General features: G+C 34.8%; 1 protein-coding gene across 7 annotated transcripts in view; it reads right to left on the reverse strand.

Moving 5' to 3' along the window:
* The window catches only part of GPHN (gephyrin), a 617,632-nt gene that overhangs the window by 295,159 nt on the left and 298,918 nt on the right, over positions 1-23,555 (reverse strand). For all 7 annotated transcript variants that reach the window (XM_060140985.1, XM_060140957.1, XM_060140999.1 and 4 more), the window contains one exon: positions 20,462-20,556. In XM_060140985.1, the coding sequence (XP_059996968.1) occupies positions 20,462-20,556 (95 nt within the window). The remainder of the gene's footprint in view (positions 1-20,461; positions 20,557-23,555) is intronic.

Consider the following 23,555-nt stretch of genomic DNA (forward strand, 5'->3'; position numbering starts at 1 on the left):
TAGAAATCAATAATAGAAAGTTAACAGAAAAATTCCCATACACTTCAAACCTAAACCAAGTTTATAAACTTTTGAATAACCAATGGATGAAAAAAGTCTCAAAAGAAATGAAAAAAATATATTGAAGTGGGTAAAAATGAAAGGACAACATATCAAAATCTGTGAGATTCACCTAAAAGAGTGTTTCTAAAAATACATTTAAAAAGAGGTAAAGTCTCAAATCAATAATATAAGCTCCCACCTTAAGAACCTTATAGAGCAAAATATGCTCCCCCCTCCAACCTCATGACCAAGTTAATAAAGGGCGGTTACAGCAATTCCTTTTACCCAGTTCATTATGTCTAGCTATTAAGAAAACAATTACAAGGTATACTAAAAGGCAAAAAACATAATTTGAAGATGAGCAAACATCAGAACCAGACATGGCAGGGGTGCTTAAACTATAACACCAGGAACTTAACACAACTATCTGAGGGCCCAATGGTTAAAGTAGACAGCATGCAAGACCAAATGGGCAATGTAAGCAGAGAGATGGAAATCCTGAGAAGAACCAAGAAGAAATGGTAGACATAAAAAACAATGTAAAGGAAATAAAGAATGCCTTTGATGGGCTCCTTAGTAGACTGGACACAGCTGAGGAAAGACACTCTGAGCTAGAGGATATATCAATAGAAACTCTGAAAACTGAAAAACAAAGAGAAAAACAACGGAAAAAAACAAAACAGAATATGCAATGACTGTGGAACAACTATCGATACAAAAGGTGTAATATATGCATAATGGGAATACTAGCAGGAGAAGAAAGAAAGGAACAGAAGAAATATTTGTAGCAATAATGACTGAGAATTTCCCCAAACTAATGTCAGACACCAAATTACAGATCCAGAAAGTTCAGAGAACATCAAGTAGAATAAGTGCCAAGAAAACTACACATAGGAGTATCATTTCAAACTACAGAAAATCAGTGATTAAAAAAAGATCTTGAAAGAAGCCAAAGGGGAAAAACTCTTACCTAAAGAGAAACAAAGGAAAGGATTACATCTGATTTCTCCTTAGAAACCATGCAAACAAGAAGAAAGTGGAGTGAAATATTTAAAGTGTTGCGAGAAAAGAAAAACCAACTTAGATATTATACCCTGTGAAATTATGCTTCAGAAGTGCAGGACAAACAAAAATTGGGGGTATCTGCTGCCAACAGATCTGCCGTACAAGAAACGTTAAGAGAAGTTCTTTAGAAATGTCCATATCTGTAGAACTGAGTCAGTTTGCTGTATGGCAGAGATTGGCACAGCACTACACTTCAATAAAAAAATTTAAAAAGAAAGTTCTTTAGAAAGAAGGGATCAGAAACTCAGATCTATGTAAAGTAAGGAAGAGCATCAAAGAAGGAGTAAGTTAAGGTAAAATAAAAACTTCTATTTTTCTCATTCTTAATTGATCTAACAGGTAACAGTCTTTTCAAAATTGTAGTAATAATGTATCTAATTATGTATATTTATGTATATATATGTTTATGTATACTTATATATAAGTGAAATGAATGACAGCAATGATATAAGAGATGCAAAGAAGGAATTAGGATAACTTTATTATTATAAGGATAACTTCATTATTATAAGGTGTTCACAGTACCTGTGAAGTAGTATGATGTTACTTGAAAGTGGACCTGGATTAGCTATAAATGTATATTGCAAACTCTTAAGGCAACCACTAAAAAAAAGTAAAAAGAGAAGTTTAACCTATACGCTAAGAAAAGAGAAAAAAATAGAATCACATAAAAGCCTCAATTACAACCACAAGTGGCAGAAAAAAAGAGTGGAAGATAAAAACAGGAACAAAAAAGGGCAAGAAATAGAAAACAGTAACAAATATGGTAGACATTACTCCAATTATAATCACTTTGAGTACCAATGGTCTAAATGCACGAATTAAAAGACAGAAATTGTCAGAGTGGATTAAAAACACGACCCAATTATATGTGTGCACAAGAAATCCATTTTAAATATAAAAGACACATATAGATTAAAAGTAAATAGATGTATAAAAATATACCATGCTAACATTAATCAAAAAAGCAGGAGTAGCTATATTAATTTCAGACAAAGCAGACTTCGAAGTCAGGAAAGTTATCAGGAATAAAGGACATTACATAATGATAAGGGGATCAATTCTCCAAAAAGATATAATGATCTTTAATGTGTATGCCCCTAACAAAAGTGTCAAACTATGTGAGGCAAAACCACAAAACTGCAAAGAGAAATATATGAGTCCACTAATATAGCTGGAGACTCAACACCCTTCTGTCAGAAATGGACAGATATAACTCAGGGAAAATCAGTAAGGACACAGTTGAACTCAACAACACCATCAATCAACTGGGTATAATTGACACCTACAGAAACTTCACCCAACAACAGCAGAAAACACATTCTTCTCAAGCTCACACGGAACATTCACCATGATAGACCACAATCTGGGCCATAAAATAAACATCTTAACAAATTTAAAAGAATAGAAATTATACAATGTCTACTTTCAGACCACAATGGAATTAAACTAGAAATTAAACTTGTTCAATAACAAGAAGATAACTGAAAAATCCCCAAATTCTTGCAGATTAAATAACACTCCTGGAACTAATAAGTGATTATAGCAAGGCTGCAGGATACAAAGTAAATACACAAAAGCCAATTGCTTTCCTGAATGCCAGCAACAAACAATAGAAACCTGAAATTAAAAACATAATACCATTTACATTAGCACTCCCCATAATGAAATACTTAGGGATATAGCTAATAAAATAGGTACAAGTTCTACATGAGGAAAACTACAAAACCCTGAATGAAATAAATAAATAAACCAAAGAAGAACTATATAAATGGACAGATATTCCATGTTCATGGACAGGAAAACTGAATATTGTCAGGATCTCAATTCTTCCTGACTTGATCTACAGATTTCATGCAAACCAAATCAAAATTCACGCAAGTCATTCTATGGATATCAGCAAACTGATTCTAAAGTTTATATGGAGGGGACTTCCCTGGTGGCGCAGCGGTTAAGAATCTGCCTGCCAGTGTAGGGGACACAGGTTCAAGTCCTGGTCTGGGAAGATCCCACATGCCACGGAGCAACTAAGCCCGTGTACCACAACTACTGAGCCTGCGCTCTAGAGCCCGTGAGCCACAACTACTGAAGCCCACATGCCTAGAGCCCGTGCTCCACAACAAGAGAAGCCACCACAATGAGAAGCCTGCACACTGCAACAAAGAGTAGCCCCTGCTTGCTGCAACTAGAGAAAGCCTGCATGCAGCAACGGAGACCCAACGCAGCCAAAAATAAATAAATACATAAATTAAGTAATTAATTTAAAAAAATAAAGTTTTTACGGAGAGACAAAAGACTCCAAGCAGCCAACACAATCCTGAAGGAGAACAAAGTTGGAGAACTGATACTAACCGACTTGGAGACTTATTATAAAGCCACAGTAATCAAGACTGTGGTACTGACAAAAGAACAGATAAACAGATGAATGGAACAGAATAGAGAGCCCAGAAAGAAACCAACATAAATATAGTCAACTGATCTTTGACAATGGAGCAAAGGCAACACAATGGAGCAAAAAATTAGGCTTTTCAACATATGGTACTAGAACAACTGGACATCCATCCACACGCAAAATATGAATCTAGACAGAAACTTTACTTCTTTGTAAGAATTAACTCAATATGGGTCACAGCACAAAATGTTAAACACAAAAACTATAAAACTCCTAGAAGATGACATAGGAGTAGGTGCATTGACTTTTTAGATGTAACACCAAGGGCATAATCCACACAAGAAATAATTTATAAGCTGGACCTCATTAAAACTAAAAACTTCTGCTCTATGAAAGACAATGTTCACAAAATGAGAAGAGAAGCCATAGACTGGGAGAAAATATTAGAAGAAACACAACCATTAGGGGAATATTTATCAAAATAAACAAATAATTCTTAAAATGTAACAATAAGAAAACAACCCAATTAAAAAATGGGTCGAAGACCTTAACAGACACCTCACCAAAGAAGATATATAGATGGCAAGTAAGCACATGAAAGGAAGCTCAACATCACGTTATCTGGGAAATGAAAATTAAAACAATAATGAGATACCACTACACACCTATTAGACAGCCAAAACTCATAACACTACAACACCAAATGCTGGCAAGAATGTAGTGCAACAGGAATTTTCATTTGTTGCTGGTAGGAATGCAAAATGGTATAGTCACTTTGGGAGACAGTTTGACAGCTCCTTAGAAAATGAAACATATTCTTACCATACAATTTAGTAATTTTGCTCCTTAATATTTACCCAAAGGAGCTGAAAGCTTATGTCCACACAAAAACCTGCACGCAGATGTTTATAGCAACTTTATGCATAACTGTTAAAACTTGGAAGCAACCAAGATGTCCTTCAGTAGGTGAATGGATAAATAAATGGTGGTACATCAAGGCAATGGAATATTTTCAGTGCTAAAAAGAAAAGAGCTATCAAGCAATGAAAAAACATGGAGGAACTTTAAATTCTTACTACTAAGTGAAAAAAAGCCAATCTGGAAAGGCTACATACTACATGATTCCAACTATATGACATTTCAGAAAAGGCAAAACTATGGACATAGTGAAAAGATCAGTGGTTGCCAGGGGTTGACAAGGGGGGAGGGATGAATAGGCAGAGCATAAAGTATTTTTAAGACAGTGAAAATACTCTGTATGATACCATAAAGATGGCTACATGTCATTATACATTTGCCCCAATGCACAGAATGTACACCACAAAGAGTAAACCTTAATGTAAACTGTAGACTTTTGGTGACTATGATACGTCAATGTAGCTTCATCAATTGTTAACAAAGGTACCACTCTGGAGGGGGATGCTGATAATGAGGAATAATTCTATACATGTTCATGAAAACCTGTACATAAACGTTCATAGCAACTTTCTTCATAACAGCCCTAAATTGGTAAAGACGCAGATGTCTTTCAATGGTGGAACAAACTGGTACAACCATTCCAGGGAACACTATTCAGCAATAAAAAAGAACAAAGTATTGAACCATGTAACGATTGGGTTGAATCTCTAGGGAATTATGCTGAGTGTAAAAAGCCAACCCCAAAAGTTACATACTGTATGATTCTAAGTATATAAATTCTTGAAATGGCAAAATACAGAAACGGAAAACAGATTAGTGGTTGACAAAGCTTAGAAAAAGAAGGCTGAGTGGGAGATAGTTGGCTGTGGAAATAAAAGGCAACAGGAGGGATCTTTGTGGGGATAAAATCATTCTGTATCTTGACTGTATCAATGTCAATATCCTGATTATAATTTTATGCTATAGCTTTACAAGGTGTTACCACTAGGAGAAACTTGATAAAGGGTACATGGGATTTCCATGTACTGTTTCCTACATTTGCATGTCAGTCTACAATTACCTTTAAAAAGTTTTAATTAATAACCAATTTTTAAAAAATGTACTGAATTTTGTAGATGTAAATATTTTTATATGTAAATATCAGCCAAAGGTATACTAAGAGGTACACATTTATAAAATTTGAATATAAAAAACCAAGTGGTGTTCTACTAAGAAATTATTATCTGGGGAGATGTTTTGATGGTCTGCCTGTATTTTAATGCTTTAGTGAAAAAAAAAAACATATGCTTTCTACTTGTCTTGCCTTTTTGTTTCTTTTTATTTTCTCCCTCCTTTCAGTGCCTTATTTTGATTGTTTTCATTTCATTTCTTCCCTTTGTTTTTGAAAGTTATATCCATTCTTTTAGTGATTACCCTAAAAATTTTAGTATGTACATTAACTTTAAAAAATTAATCAGTATCTTTAATCTACTAGAAAAACCACAGGACTTTTAGAATATTTAACTGTAAACATATCAACCCAATTTACATGTTATTCTTTTCTTTTTTTTATGATTTTAATCTTTCATTTATTAATGTGGCATATTACATTTATTGATTTAAATATGTTGAACCATCCTTGCATCCCAGGGATAATTCCCACTTGGTCGTGATATATAATTCTTTCAATGTCCTGTTGAGTTTGGCTTGCTATTTAGTTGAGAATTTTTGCATCTATAATCATCAGTGGCATTCTTTTCTTTATTTTGACTCCCTCCCTCCCTCCCTCCTTCCTTCCTTCCTTCCTTCATTTTTGGCTGTGTCGGGTCTCAGTTGTGGCACACAGGATCTTTGTTGAGGCATGCGGGATCTTTTGTCGCAATGTGTGGGCTCTTTGTTGTGGTATGCGGGCTTCTCTCTAGTTGTGGTGTGCGGGTTTTCTCTTCTCTAGTTGTGGCACGCAGGCTCCAGGGTGCATGGGCTCTGTAGTTGGCAGCATGTGGGCTCTAGTTGAGGTGCATGAGCTCAGTAGTTGTTGCACATGGGCTTTGTTGCCCCGGGGCATGTGGGATCCTAGTTCCTCCACCAGGGATCTTACCCATGTTCCCTAAACTGCAAGGTGGATTCTTTACCACTGGACAACCAGGGAAGTCCCAATGTTGTTGTTTTCAAGTATTAGTTCCAGTGTCTTTTTTTCATCCATAAAGCAGACATTAACCATTGTTCCCTTTTCCTTCTTGAATCCTCACTCTTCAGCTGAGATAATTTTTCTTCTGCCAGAATATCCTTCAAATCTTTGAAGTGAAATTCTTTTGGTGATAAAATCTGCCCATTTGCCTTAGTAGAAAAATGAATTTTTTTTTCCTCCCTCATAATTGAATGTCAGCTTTTCTGGTTGTGAAATTCATGGTTAACAGATATTTTCTTTCAGCACATTGAAGGTACTATTCCAGTATTTTCTTTTTAATTATTGTTATTGAGAGGTTAGCAATTAGTCAAATTGCTGTCTAAATTTAGGTACTCTGTATTTTCTGTCTCCCCAATTTTATTTTTAAAGATTTATCTTCATAAAACTGAAATTTATGTTTGACAAAATACTATAAATAAAATGTCTGCATCACTAATTAGAAAAAAATTACAAGTGAAGTTTAAAATCTTAACATATTAAAAAAACTCATAAAATCAATAAAATCAATAAGGAAACATACCAAACTAAAAATTGATAAAGGATGTGAATATTCAACTAACAAATGAGGAACTATAAATAGTCAAAAAAACACATGTAAAATCTTTAATATTGCTATTAAGCAATGAAATGTACAGGTAAATAATGACATATCATTTACTGCTTATCACAATGAGAAAGAATCAAATTTATAATGTCAAGATATAGAAAATTCCACTTTTTAAAACTTTATTGAATTTACATACCATAAAATTCATTTTCCTGGAAATTTTTAATATCTATTTTTCTGTGATAGTTTACAGGGTTACTACCATGTGCATAGATAAAGATTCCTTTTTTTTTGCAGTACACGGGCCTCTCACTGTTGTGGCCTCTCCCGTTGCGGAGCACAGGCTCCGGACACGCAGGCTCAGCGGCCATGGCTCACGGGCCCAGCCGCTCAGTGGCACGTGGGATCTTCCCGGACTGGGGCACGAACCCGCGTCCCCTGCATTGGCAGGCGGACTCTCAACCACTGCGCCACCAGGGAAGCCCAAAGATTCCTTTTTATTCATCCTGCTAAATATATGTTTGGATTCCCAAATCTGCAGATTGATGTCTTTCAAGATTTTGAGATTACTTTTGGTATTATATTTCAACCATTTCCTTTCCTTCATTCTCTATTATCTCCTTCTGAAGTCTATGTATATTTTATATTTTCTAACTCTATCTTCCATGCTTAACTTTTCATCCATTTTTATGTTTCTGTCAATCTGAGCTGCATTCTGGATAATTTCTTCAAATAGTTTTATTTGGTTCCCCAAGTCTCTCTTCAATTTTATACAATCTGCAATCTAATACATCTATTAAGTTTTTAAACACTCATTATTATATTTTACATAACTAAATGCATATTTAGTTCTTTTTCAAACTATTTGTTCCTCATATATAATTTTCAAGCTTCTTTTTTAGTTCTCTAAATATATTACATTTATTTATTTTTATTCTTTTGATAATACCAGGATTTTAAGTCTTTCAGGATCCAACTGTAGTCTCTCATTCCTTAGTATGCCTTGATTCTTATGTTTTTTTGTCAACTTTTATTCTGTATGTGTGACCTGCTAATTTTGTTAGAACTTTATCTGTGAGAAATCTTTGAGATCTAGGTTGAAGTAGAATTCTTCCAGAGAAAATTTACTTCTGTCCATTGCTTAGATAAACATGCCCATTTTAAAATTGGGTTGCTTTTGCTTCTGGGTTGAAGTTCTTCATATATTCTGGATATTAAACATTTACCAGGTATATGATTTGCAAATATTTTCTCCCATTTGGTGGTTGCCATTTTACTTTGTTGATAGTGTCCTTTGAGGCACAAAGATTTTAATGTTGATGAAATCCAGTTTATCGAGTTCTCCTTTTGCTGCCTGTACGCTTAGTGTCATATTCAATAAAATGTTATTACCAAATCTAATGTCATGAAGCTTTTCCCCAAAGTTTTCTTCCATGAATTTTATAATTTTAGCTCTCATATTTAGGTCTTGATCTATTTTGAGTTAATTTTAGCATATGGTATAAGTGTCCAATTTCATTCTTTTGCATGTGGATATCCAATTTTTCCATTACCATTTCTTTCTGAAGACTGTTTTTTCCTCTTGGCACCCTTCTTAAAAATCATTTGACCCTATATGCAAAGGCTTATTTCTGTTTTTTCTGTTTTATTTCATTGGACTAGAAGAAGTCAGACTTAATGCCACTACCACTGTTTTTTGTTTTTTTCCCACTACTACTATTTAGATTATTGTAGCTTTGTAGTAAGTTTGATATCAGGGAGTGTGGGTCCTCCTATTTTGCTGAGGTTTTTTCAAGATTGTTTTGGCTATTTAGGGTCCCTTTAGAATAGATTTTTTTATTTCTGCAAAACAATATTGCTGTGCTTTGATAGGGATTGAATTAAATCTGCAGACTGCCTTGGGCAATATTAATATCTTAACAATATTAAGTCTTCCAATCCATAAACTTGAGTGTATTTCCATTTATCTATGCCTTCTTTAATTTCTTTCAGCAAAGTTTTATAGTTTTTAGTGTACAAGTGTTTCACTTCCTTGATCAAGTTAATTACACAGTATTTTATTTTTTTGATGCTATTGTAAATGGAATTGTTTTCATAATTTCTTTTGCATTGTTCACTGTTAGTGTATAGAAACACAACTGATTTTTGCATGTTAATTATATATCTTCAACTGTGCTAAATACATTTATTAGTCCTATTAGATTTTTTTTTGGGGGGGGTGGAATCTTTAGGGTTTTCTACTTATAAGATCATGTCAAACAGAAACAAATTTCCTTATCCTTTCCCAGTTTGGATATCTTTTATTTCATTTTCTTGCCTAATGCTTTGGTTACAACTTCCAGTGGTATGTTTAATGACAGTGGCAAAAGGAAGCATCCTGGACTTGTTCCTGCTTTAGAGGAAAAGCTTCCTCTTTCAACACTGAGCATGACATTAGCTCTGTGTTTGTTTATTTATTTATTTAAAGATAGTTTCCTTTTATTCCCAGCTTGTTGAGGGTCATTTACATGAAAACATGCTGAATTCTGTCAAATGATTTTTCTGCATCAATTGAGAAGATTTTTTTTTCCTTTATTCGGCTACTGTAGTTTACCACATTGACTGCTTTTGTATGTTCAGCTACCCTCGCATTCTATGAATAAATCCCTCTTGATCATGGTGTATAATCTTTTTGATATGAATTTGGTTGTATTTTGTTGAAGATTTTTTTGCATCAATGTTCCTAAAGGATATTGGTCTGTAGTTCTCTTTTCTTGCAGCTCTTTGTCTTTGATCTGCAGGCAATGTTGGCTTCACAGAATTAGTTAGGAAGTGTTCCCTTCTCTTCAGTTTTTGGGAAGAGTTTAAGAAGGCCTGGTGTCTGTTTTTCTTTAAATGTTTGGGAGAATTCTCCAGGGAAGTCATCTGGTACAGGCATTTGATTTGTAGGTAGGTTTTTGATTACTGAATAAATCTTATTAGTTACAGATCTACTTGAATTTTCTACTTTTATGTGATTCATCTGGGTAGGTTTTGTGTTTGTAGGAATTGGTCCATTTTATCTAGGTTAGACATACACATACAATTGTTTATAGTACTCTCTTATAGTCTTTTTTGTTTCTGTAGAATTGGTAGTAATCCCTTCTTTTGTTTCTAAGTTTATTAACTTGAGTCATACCTCTTTTTATTCTTAGTCAATATAGCTAAAAGTTTTCAATTCTGTTGATCTTTCTGAAGCACCAATGTTTGGTTTAGTTGATTTTCTCTATTGTTTTTCCACTTTCTCTTTTATTTAACACTGCTTTAGTCTTTATTATTTTCTTCCTTCTGCTAGTCTTGGCTTTGGTTTATTACTCTTTTTCTAGTTCCTTAAGCTGTAATGTTAGCTGGTTGTTTTTGAGACCTTTCCTTTTTAATGTAAGCATTTACAGCTATAACTTTCCCTCTTAGCACTGTTTTCTCTGATGAATCACTGAAATTTTGGTAGTCTGTGTTTTCATTTAAATTTGTTCATATATTCTAATTCCCCTCATGATTTCTTCTTTGACCAGTTGGTTGTTTAAGAGTGTACTGGTTTAATTTCCACATATTTGTGGATTTTCCTGATGTTATTGTTTTGTTCTTTTTTTTTTTGGCCACATTGCATGGCATGTGGGATCTTAGTTCCCTGATCAGGGACTGAACCTACAGTGGAAGTGTGGAGTCTTAATCACTGGACTGCCAGGGAAGTCCCTGATGTTACTGATTTCTAACTTCATCATTTTGTGGTCAGAGAATATACTTCAGATGACATTTACCTGTTTAAATCTATTGAGACTTATTTTGCAGCATAACATATGGTTTATTATAGGAAATGTCACATGGGAACTTCAGAAGAATGTATATTCTACTGTTGTTGGGTGGTATGTTCTTTATATGCCTGTTGGAGATAGCTGATTTATTGTGTTTCTCAACTCATATCTCCTTACTTATCTTCTGTTTGGCTTTTCTATCCATTACTGAAAGTAGGATATTGAAGTCTCCAACTACTATTGAAGAACCATCTATTTCTTTTCTTTATTTTAATAAATTTATTTATTTATTTTTGGCTGCATTGGGTCTTCGTTGCTGTGTGCGGGCTTTCTCTAGTTGCGGTGAGCAGCAGAAACTCTTCATTGCGGTGCACAGGCTTCTCTTGTTGCGGACCATGGGCTCTAGGTGCGAGGGCTTCAGCAGTTGTGGCTTATGGGCTCTAGAGCGCAGGTTCAGTAGCTGTGGCACATGGGCTTGGCTGCTCTGTGGCATGTGGGATCTTCCCAGACCAGGGCTCCAACCCATGTCCCCTGCATTGGCAGGCAGATTCTTAACAACTGCACCTCCACGGAAGCCCAGAACCATCTATTTCTTCCTTCAATTCCATCACCATCTATTTTTGTTATTTGTCTGTTATTAAGTATATAAATGCTTATCATTGTTATATCTTCCTATTCAATTGAAACTTTTATTACTATATAAATATCTTTGTCTCTTGTAACCTGTTTTGACTTAGGATATTTAACCTTTTAAAATTTAAAGTCTATTTAGTCTGATAGTCGTATAGTCAACCAGCTCTTTTGGTTAATATTTGCATGAATATCTTTTCCATCCTTTAACTTTCAATATATTTGTCTTTGGATCTAAACCAAGAGTCTTGTTCACAGTATGTCATCAGATTATGCTTTTCTAACCATTGTGCCAGTCTGTATTATTTCACGGGACAGCTTAATCCATTTACATTTAAAGTAATTACTGATAAGGTGGAACTTACTTTTGCCATTTTGTTAACTGTTTTCTATATGCCTTATAGCTTTTTTTGTTCCTCATATCCCATATTAGTGTCTCTTTTTGAGTTTAGTTGTTTTTTTTAGTGAAATATCTTAATTCCCTTCTCATTTCTTTTCGTGTATATTTTATAGCTATTTTCTTTGTACTCACCATAGAAATTGCACTTAACATTCTAAAATTTAACAGTATAATTTGCATGTATACCAGCTTAACTTCAATAGCATATAAAAACCCTCCTCCTAAACTGCTCCATCTCATTCCCTTTCAGTTATTGTTGTCACAAATTACATCTTTATACATTGTGTGCTCCAAAACACTGACTAATAATTTTCTTATGCATTTAAATTGCAAAAATTTAAATAAAGAAAATAAAAAGTGGAATTACAAACCAAAATTTCAATAATACTAGTTTTTATACTTGTCCATATTTATACCTTTATTGGAGATCTTTTATTTCCTCTCAAGGCTTTCAGTTATTGTACAGTGTCCTTTTATTTCAACCTGAAGAACTCCTGTTAGCCTATTTTGTAGGTTGAGTGTAATAGTAATGAACTTGCTCAGCTTTTAACTAGGGATGTCTTAATTTTTCCTTCATTAAAAAAAAATTATTTATTTATTTATAGTTTTGGCTGCATTGGGTCTTCATTGCTGCACGTGGGCCTTCTCCAGTTGCAGCGAGCAGCAGCTATTCTTCGTTGCGGTGCATGGGCTTCTCACTGTGGTGGCTTCTCTTGTTGCAGAGCACAGGCTCTAGGTTTGCGGGCTTCAGTAGTTGTGGCATGCAGGCTCAGTAGTTGTGGCTTGTGAGCTATAGAGTGCAGGTTCAGTAGTTGTGGCACACAGACCCAGTTGCTCGTGGGCATGTGGGATCTTCCCAGACCAGGGCTTGAACCTGTGTCCCCTGCATTGGCAGGTGGATTCTTAACTGCAGTGCCACCAGGGAAGCCCTCTCCTTCATTTTTGAGGGACAGGCTTGCCAATTATAGAATTCTTGGTTAACAGTATTCTCCTTCCATTACTTTGAATGTTTCACTTCCATACCTGCTTCTGGCCTCCAATGCTTCTGATGAGAAATCAACTTATAATCTTTTGAGAATCTCTTGTATATGATGAGTGTCTTTGCTCTTGCTGCTTTCAATATTCTCTGATTTTGGCTTCTGACAGATTGATTATTATATGGGCTTCTTTCAGCTTATCCTATTTGGAGTTTGATTGTTTTTTTTGTTTTTTTTTTTTTTTGCGGTATGCAGGCCTCTCACTGTTGTGGCCTCTCCTGTTGCGGAGCACAGGCTCTGGACGCACAGCCTCAGCAGTCATGGCCCACAGGCCCAGCCGCTCCGCGGCATGTAGGATCTTCCCAGACAAGGGCATGAACCCGTGTCCCCTGCATCGGCAGGCGGACTCTCAACCACTGCGTCACCAGGGAAGCCCCTGGAGTTTGTTTTTTATCTTGGATTTGCAGATTTATATCTTCCGTGAAATTTGGGAAGTTTTCAGCCATTATTTCTTCAAATAATCCTCTGCCACTTTCTCTCTTTCTTCTCCTTCTGGGATTTTCACAAAGCATGGTCTAATGGTGTTAGACCAAGAACTTAACGGTGTTCCACAGGTCTCTTAGGCTCTGTTCACTTTTATTCAATTTTTTTCCTTTCTGCTCCTCAGACTTGATAATTTCAATAGCCCTATCTTGAAGTTCACTGATTCCTTTTACTGAAACTGGTTCTGAATCCCTTTAGTGACATTTTTATTTCAGTTGTATTTTTCAACTCCAGAATTTCTTTTTGCCTTTTTATTTATCTTGTTACTTATGTTTACATTTTACTCATATCATTTTCCTGATTTTGTTCACATCTTTAGTAATTTGAGCATCTTTAAGACAATTGTTTTAAAAATCTCTGTCTAGTAAGTTTACCATCTGGTCATCCTAGTCAGTCTTTTCTGTCAATTTTTTTTTTTCTTTTAATGGGCCACACTTCTGTTTCTTTCTATATCTTGTGTTGTGTTGTTATTGTTGAAAACTGGGTATCTGAATCTTGTAATGTGGTAATTCTGGAAATCACATTCTCCCCCTCCCTGCAGGGTTTGCTATATTTTTGATTGTTGTAGAGTGTCTCTGTGTTGGGATCAGTCTGAGGTGTAAACCTAAGGCCAACTCAGGTCTTTTCTGAGCCTGCATTCCTCTTTGGGCATGTGCAATGGCTTTTTAAATTCCCTTATGTATGTGGTTGCTCTTGAGTGTCCTAATCCTTAAATGTCTGGCTCCCAAAAAGGGTAAAAGAGAAAATTGTAAGGGAAAAAAAAAGGCACTGTCCCTTTAATTCCCCTTGAAGTCACTTCAGTTGGTGGGGGTTACTACAGCAGCCACCTGCCTTTGTCCGTACCCCTATAATCAAACCAGTAATCCACAAATAGAACCTAGATTCCTGATATTTGAACGACAAGGTCCTAATTGCCCACTCTGGCTCCCACAAGCATGTTAGTGTGGCTGCCTGCCATGGGGTTGAGGGACTGGGGAGTGTATAGTTACAATTATTTTGGGCTGAAATTGACTAAAATTAACCATAGTTTACCAACTAAACCTACCCCTGGAAGTTGAAAGCCTTCAAATACACTCTAGATATCCAAAATTGTTATATCAGATTCTGTTAGTCAACTATTGTCTAGGTCAAGAAGTGGATTACTGGTACTTCCTCTCCATCGTCTTCTGCCCAGCTCCCTTCTACAGCCTTTTATAAGCTAAGTATATTTGATTTTAGGTTAAAAAATAGAAGCATTTCAAGATGGCAATACTGTTATTGTCAATTATTATTTTAAATGATCCATGTTGTTTTAACATGTATTAAATAATACTAGGGATAATTTAATTCACTGATATAAAAATTTAAATCCAGTATTTTTTTCCTTAAAAAACTTTTAAACAATATTAGCATGAAACCATTTTTGGCACTGAATGGAAAATGTTTACTCCTCCCCAATAACAGTGCATGTGTTTGAGTGTTTATGTTCAGTTACTGACTAGATGAAGCTGAGATCAAATTGGTAATAATGGTAGATAGTAGGGCAAACTGTAAGAAAAAAAGATTAGTCCTACTTCATATATTAAAAACTAACTAGAGACTTCATCTTCTATTTCATAAGACAGATATTATGAAAAATTCTATGTAACAAAAAAATAAGCTGAATATTTAAAACACAATTGAAAGATACGTTATGGAGTATTACGATGGTAAATCTCTTTATAAAATTAAAAACTCCTTGTCACTTTTTCTTTTTATGAATTTAGATATTCATATGATAGTTATTCTTAGTGAGTTAATCTATATAGGACCTCATAACATTACCATGAGCTATGTGAAGGCACTAAAAAACTACGTAGAGATCACAAATCAAGTTAATGACTGAACTGAGAATAAAACCAGGATAAATTATGTCTCAATGTGTAACCACAGTGGTTGCTCTATTACTGTCAATGATGCTTAGAAAAAAAAGTATTTGATCTCTTTAAAAAGTGAGTGGGGCATAAATTACAGATTTAGGGAGCTCATATGCTGAATTTCTGTGGGCAGTTCAATTAGCTCCTGGGACTGGAAGTGCTAAACCTAGCTGAGTAAATTTCCCAAGGTCACATAGATAGTAAATGCTAGTAAATGCTAGGATATAAACTCAGGGATCTGATTTTTAAAATAGAGCTCTTTTTCTGTTGGTGTTGACCAACATTGTAGAACCTTAACTATGGCTCTGTCTCCTACTTATTGAGAACAGAAAATCAAAGAATGACTACCTGAGAACTCTGAACATAAACAATAGCAGGCAAACTGGGGACTGAAGTCAGAACTTGAGTCAATAACCCTTAAGGGGGCTAATTCCAGTTACAGAGCTGTACTACTGCGATTGTGATGGTGCAAGCACTAGAACCCGGTGAGAAGACCTATCTCTCTGGCTAAAGTGTAAAAGCTTGGGTGAGAGGAAGCTCTGTTATTTTTTTTTTTCCTTTTCTTTTGCCTTTGCCCTGAAGGTGTTCCAATTGTGCGGAATTGCATAATAGCACAGGGGATTAATACTCTACAAGAAATATCATCTATTTCCAGTTCCTTTAGCCAGAAGCTATTTCTTATAGAGTATTAACTGGGAAGTGAAGAGTGTAGGGAAATTCTTGGAGAGGAGAGAGTTGGAGAAGGCGGATTCCTTAATTCTGCAAATGAACTGACACAAGTTCCAGGCTCACTCCTGAGCTAAGCACATGTAACAAACTCAAAGAATTATAAGAAAGGCTTTTAAAAACATAAGTAAAATATACTCCACTGCCCACATCTCAGGCTAACTCCTGAATAGTTCGTGTGCTGGGCAGACCCAGACAGTATAGCAAAGGCTGAATCACTATCCACATAAGGTGAGACAGAATTTTCAATCTGAATCCAATCAGCTCGATTCCTGAAACAAATTAACTAACTAACTAACTAACTCTCTCCAGAGGATTTTAACAGAGTCCAGAGTCTTAAAAGATAATACTCAAAATGTCCAGGGTACAATCCAAAATTACTCAACACAGAAAAGAATCAGGAAAATCTGAGCACTTCTCACAGAAAAAATCAACAGATGTTAACTCCAAGGTGATTCAGACACTGGAATTGTTAGAAAAATAATATTAAGCAGCTATTATAACCATTCTCCTTTTGAAATAAATGGAAAGATAAAAATTCTTAGCAAAGAAATAGAACCATAAAAAAGCAGCGGAATAGAAATTTTAGAACTGAAAAAATACTGTATCTGTAATTTTAAAATGCACTGGAGGGACCTCCCTGGTGGTCCAGTGGTAAAGAATCTGCCTTCCAATGCAGGGGACGCAGGTTTGATCCCTGGTCGGGGAATTAAGATCCCACATGCCGCTGGGCAACTAAGCCCATGTGCCACAACTACTGAGCTCGCGTGCCTCAGTGAGAGAGCCGGCGTGCCGCAAACTACAGAGCCCACGTGCTCTGGAGCCCACGCCACAACTAGAGAAGAGAAGACCCACACACCACAACTAGAGAGAAGCCCGTGAGCCACCATGAAGAACCCATGTGTAGCAATGAAAGATCCTGTATGCCTCAGTGAAGATCCGGCATGCTGCAACTAAGATCCAACGGAGTCAAATAAATAAATAAGTAAACAAATATTTTTAAAAATTCACTAGATAGGCTCAAAGGCAAAATAAAGATGAAAGAGGAAAAATGTCAGTGAACTTGAAGATAGATTAATAAAAACAATCTGAAGAATAGAGTAAAAATGAATAAAAAAAGTGAACATCAGAAACCTGTGACATGTTATCAAAAGATGTATAATCCATATCACAAAAGTACCAGAAGAAAATGAGAAAGAGATTGGTGCAGAAAAAGAAAAGTCTGAAAAATAGCTAAAGATTTCCCAAATTTGGTTAAAGACATAAGTTTACAGATTCAAGAAGCTCCTTTAACCCAAAAGGATAAACTCAAAGAAAACCACACCCAGATACATAAAAATCAAATTGTTGAAATCAAAAATAAAGAAAAAATATCTTCAAAGCATCCAGAGAAAAAAATCATACATATAAGGGAATATCAATTCAAAAGACTGTGGATTTCTCCACAGGAACCATGGAGCCAGAAGAGAATAGAATAACATTTTTTTAAATGCTGAAAGGAAAGAATTGTCAATCCATAATTCTATATCTAGTGAAAATATCCTTCAGAAATAAAGGTAAGATAAAGACATTTCCAGATGAAGGAAAGCATTAAAAGGTTCTGCCAGCAGACTTGCTCTAAGAACTAGAATTCTGAACAAATAACAACACAACAGTGATCAACACTTAAACTTACTATGAATCAACTGTTCTGGGCACTTAAGCGGGCTAGTTTACTTAATGCAAGAAGGCTGGTACTACTAACATCCTCATTATGGAGATGAGAAAAAAACGATGTTATGTAACTAGTAACAGAACAAGAATAGAACCCAAGCAGTCCGAGTTCAGAGATGACACTCTTAACCTTTACTTGATGCAATCTTCCAACTTACTTGTACAAAAAAACTGGAAAACTGGAAGATATTAAGTTAACCAAGCAGATGAAAACCATTTAAACAGATGTAGTAATTAAAAAAATTATTTTTATTTAATGCTGCTCTCTAGAGATAAAAATAGGAAGGCAAGGCACCAACTTGATGCATTACTTAACCTTGAAAAAAAATTCTATTACAGCTAGGATGAAACACTGAGTTATCAATAGGAACCATAACAAGAAACATTTTTTTGAGTACCTACTATGTGTCAGAAATTGTTTTGGGGCTGAGGATATAAAATGAATAAGATAAAGCTGCTGTTCTTAATACAAATTTTGAATTTTATACGAATTAGGTAAAACAGACAAGAAAGTAAATAATTACAATATAGCACGTGTTATAATATAAGCATGTACAAAGCCCCAAGTACATACAAGGTAAAAATGCTAAACAAAGGAAGCATCAATCTAATCACGGCTGTTTAACATTTTTTTTAAACGATTTGAAAAGCACCAAAAAATAAACATTAAGGGAAATAGTCCACAATTCCCTTTTCCATAGCTCATGCCAACTACTATCTCTGTTTCAAATTTGTAAATAAACTCTCAGTTCAATAGGTAATGAACATAAAGAAAAGCCAGAAGAATCTGACTGTGTATACCATGTGTATATAGAATCTGCTTGTGTATACTATGCTGTGTACACTTTAGTTTTCAAAGCCTTCAGCCTAAAGATGATGGACTTATTTCAAAATACTTAAAATCAGCTCTTGCTAACTTATTTCCCATTCACTCAGCAGTCTACTGCTCAGTAATTATGTGGATTCAGAAGGGAGAGGAGAAATTAATCCAGAAAAATCTTTCAATAAGGCAAAAGTGTTATTTCTATATTAGATCAAGAAAGCTATATTCAATTTAAAGAGTTACCTTAGCAGTTGTAAGGAACAAGTTCTCCAGATAAACTGGGGATCCTGAAGGTAAGGACCATTTCTTACTTTTCTTTCCATACTTACATCCCTAATGGTTAATGCAAGGCCTGGCAAATAGAGTATTATTATGTCTGTTGAATTAGATTTTTATTATAAAATAATTAACAAGAGGTAACGTTTAATTCTTTCCTGACTATATTCCTTGAATGCCAAGAAAGAGTTCTTTTATGTTCAAAGACTACTACTTAATTCCATAGAGAAAAGAGACCAAATGTGACCTTTGATCTCCTACAGTCAGGTAATATAAGTAAGGGTTAAAAAAAGAACAGCATAGGGCTTCCCTGGTGCCGCAGTGGTTGACAGTCTGCCTGCCGATACAGGGGACAGGGGTTCGTGCCCTGGTCCGGGAAGATACCACATGCCACGGAGCGGCTGGGCCTGTGAGCCATGGCCGCTGAGCCTGCGCGTCCGGACCCTGTGCTCCTTAACGGGAGAGGCCACAACAGTGAGAGGCCCGCGTACCGCGCAAAAAAAAAAAGAACAGCATAAAAGAATCAATGTGAGTTCATTAAAGACCAGCACGGACTTTTAAATTCAAAATCTCTATCAAGCTACTTTAGTTCTTTTTTTGCTCTTATTAAAATGAAATGTTATAATATAGTATTTGTAACAGGAAAGAAAATACAGTTAACTAATGACCCATTCACATTTCCCTGTAGCTGTGCTTCAAGTGGCTGACATTTATGGCATACAAACTTAGTCTAAGTAACAGAAAGAGCATTATAACTCATATTCTATGCATTCAATAGATATATTTACTTTTATATTCATATTGCACACAGGATCAATAAATGGCTATAAATAATGATTGTGAAACCCTGCAATTATAAAGTTGCTGTGTATTTTCTAGATTGCTCTGAAATCAACTGTATTAATCAATGGTCATTAAATCAACAGATTCTCACTAAGTTGATATTTCTGTCTTTAACGTAAGTGATGTATGTTGTTCTCATTAAAGGGGATTTTAATCTAAGAATTGCTAAAATAATAACAAATAAGTAACTAAACCATCAAATTGAGGATGGATGTCACCATCTAGGTCAACAAAGGCATAGTTTTAAATACACTAATTTAATATACTAGTAATATATTATTGATTGAGCTTCTTTTCATGACCACACATCAACATGCCTATTTATAAACTGACTTGTAAAAACTTATTAAAAAAGACTCTACTTCTTAGTTTTACTAAATTAGTATTTAATGACAACTAAGGGAAATTAATTGATGATTATAATCACACAAAAAAAGAATATTTTACATCTTAATAAACTGGACTCTTCTTGGGGTTATAATTGATAACTTTTAGCAGTAATACAATATTTTCTAAAAGTTTCAACACAATATGCAAAAACAAACAAACAAAAAAGAACTTGAAAGAAACTGTGGCCAATATTTAACTAGACAGGATACTGAGACTCATAACTCTGGGAAATAAGGGGGGCAAAATTAAGTGGTATGACTGGAGTTTCTTAGGTTTATCAGTCTATTGTAGTGATTAGTGGTATGGAATTAATTTTCTTTGCAACATGTTGGTGACTTTCTTACCTAGAGAGCATGCCCAGAGGTGTAACATTAAGTGATCCCATCAGCATTGCCAGGGCCATCCCTGGCGCTTCTCGTTCTATTACTTCTTTTGTGGCCTGTAATTAAAGATTAAATAGCAGACTGAGTGAAATTAACCAAAAATAAGGAAGGCAGAGTAGTAAAATTAACTTAATTATAAATCATGCTATCTATAAACCATACTTAGTAGTTCTCCAAATATTTTTTTAAGGCACCAAGACTCAATTCTTTGGGACCACTGAATAAAAGCTGAGGACCAGAACATCAAGGGAGCTTTTACATTAGCAGACCTTTCTTATCCCTTACAATTCAGAAGTATTTAACAGAAATTTCATCTTGCCTAATAACCTGTATTTTAAAATTAAGCCTCAGATTGCTATAAGAGCTCAATAGATTTTCACAGAATAAAAAATCTGGGTAGTTTTCTTTGTCTATTACTCTTGAAATAATTAGTCCGTAAAAACCCAAGATCACCTTGTATCTCTCCTAGCTCTATGATTTTATGATATAATAAATGGAACTCAAGAAATCATCGAGTCAACTTTCCCCATAAATTGGGTAGAAGAAAAACTCTAGATTTACCATTTCCATATCTTCGATATAAATGAACTGATTGTTTTTAAAAAAGAATTAATGAAGTGATAGGCTTTAACTATATAATAGAACTTTTAAGATAGGGCATTCTTAAGACAAGTGTGGTTAAACCTCGAATAAGGTACTGAAGGAGGCAAGAAAATTTCATTTTCTAAAGGTCAATGAAAATAGGCATATATTTATCATAATGTGATGGTAAAGATATGTTTTAGGCTAAAGTTGGGAGTGAAACACATGATTTAATCCATTTCTAATCCTCTTTCTACATATGTAGCAGGTTACAATAACTGGGAGCAACACAGGAAGAAAGCTTGCAAAATAAAGTATTACAGTAAGTAAGAAGCAAGACAAAATAAAAAGTAAGTTATGGAAAAATATAGTGAAAGATTGATAGTTCAATATTTCATTAGCAGTCGAGTGATCGTCCTAAGTAAAAATCACTGTTCTAGGCAATATTTAGGTTGGTAAATATCTCATCTAGCCTAATAACCTAAACTTTAAAATGAAGCCTCAGATTGTTATAATAGCTCAATAGATTTTCATAGAGTAAGAAATCTGGGCAGAGCAGTTAAAATGCACCAAGTATGTGTTACATGCCAGTTGATGTTATAAATAAACTTTTAAGATGCATATAAATTAGTTAATCCCTTATAATTATATAGAATAAAGGATTACTGGAATTGATGTAATCTACTGGTTCACTGAATCCCAGCATAATGCAATATTGAACAATGTCAGAAATTTTAAAGGAAAATTAACACTACCATAAAGCTTTTCAATAAAACCTGCTTTAAAAATAAGGGGCCAGCAGGAAGGAGAAAAGGACATACTTAAATTTCTAAGTTTGGGAGTTAACTACTTTCATTAAAATATCAATATATAGCTGAAAATTGTTGAGCTAGTGTTATATATAATCTATCCCATGTTTTCCAAATTTAATAAATCCGGTATGATTTTGAGGTCTCCTGAGAAGAAACACTATTTCCATGTTAAAATTGCTTCACTGAAGTTTACAACTTCTTCTTAGGGACCTTAAAATCTTAGAGCCCTAAAAATCAACAAAGGGATGTTACTGAGAACAATCTTAAAACAGCTCTTTGTATAGGGTTAATATTTATTTCATTATCTGTTTGAAAAAGTCACCTAAGCAATGCATGACATTTAATGAATTTGAGGGTCCACATAAAGATGATATACTCCAAAGTATAGTAGCACACGTTATTTAAGGACAAAGGAAGAAAATATCAACAGAGAAGTGACAGAGGAAGTCTTTCACTTACATACTTCAAAGCACAGCATTTATCCATCCATACAACAAATACTTATTAAGCACCTACTATGTACTAGGTGGTATTCTATGCAATGATGTTGCAGTAGTGAGTAAAACTTGTAAGAGTGTGCAAACTCACTGTTATCTAGTACATGAAAAACTCAATTGACAAATTACATATGAGAATTACCTAAAAGAAATGTAATTCATTCATTTTCCGAGATCCTCTAAAATATACCATCGGATTTAGCCAGACCACAGTGATCTACCTGAAAAGGCTCATCCACTTTTAAAAGAACTGTTTTACTGGACTTTGCTTTTATGGTATGCAGGTGGATACAATTAAATGGCTCAGTGAAACTCATATTTATTTTAGCGAGTATTTGAGAACATTGCTCACCACACTGTACTGAGGTCCTCTTTAGGAGGACCTGTAGGAGAAATTTCCTCTTACGTATTACAACTAGGAATGGGGTACACTTCTGTGATACCAGTTTGTCTTTAAAATTATGATGACTTTGAATCAAGTTACCGTTGAGAAGAGAGACTAATTTATGAATATTTTTTAGTAGGCTTACTGAATACAACCCAATTTCATCTTATTTTTCCTTGCCCTATTTTCCATATTTATCTTATTAAAAGTTCTGTTATATTTTATGTATTTGACTAAACCATCTTAAATACTTTTTAGGGTATTAGTAAATATATGGATAATAGATGGATGAATGAATGTATGTATTCTTACACAGGGGTCTTCATCTTTTTCCAAACATAATTTAGGGAGGACAGTTAATTCTTTCTGAAGACTTTCTAGACAATGTTGGCCTATAGACATAAATCTTGTACAGCATAGAACATAAGAGGAAAATATATATTGTGGTGATGCCACTACAAGGCATTGGTGTTGACAGGGGTGAGTGAGGAGGGAGACCCTCTCCAGGACTAGACACAAAGCAACCCTTTTGCTATATATTCCTAAATAATGCACAAATATAGTCTTTCTTACATCTATAACAAATACATCTTTTCCATAAAACATCAGAACCATTCTATTTACGTTTTATTTTCTCTTCTTCTGTTTGGTGTAGCAAAAAGATCACCATCTGTGAAGTCAGACAATACCACCATACAATTAAGGTCTGGAGAGTAAGGACCGGATCTGTTGAAGCACCTACCATAGTGTCCAACATACAGAACGTGCACTCAATAAAT

The sequence above is a fragment of the Lagenorhynchus albirostris genome, chromosome 1 (genome assembly GCF_949774975.1).
Source record: "Lagenorhynchus albirostris chromosome 1, mLagAlb1.1, whole genome shotgun sequence".
Taxonomy (NCBI): Eukaryota; Metazoa; Chordata; class Mammalia; order Artiodactyla; family Delphinidae; genus Lagenorhynchus; species Lagenorhynchus albirostris.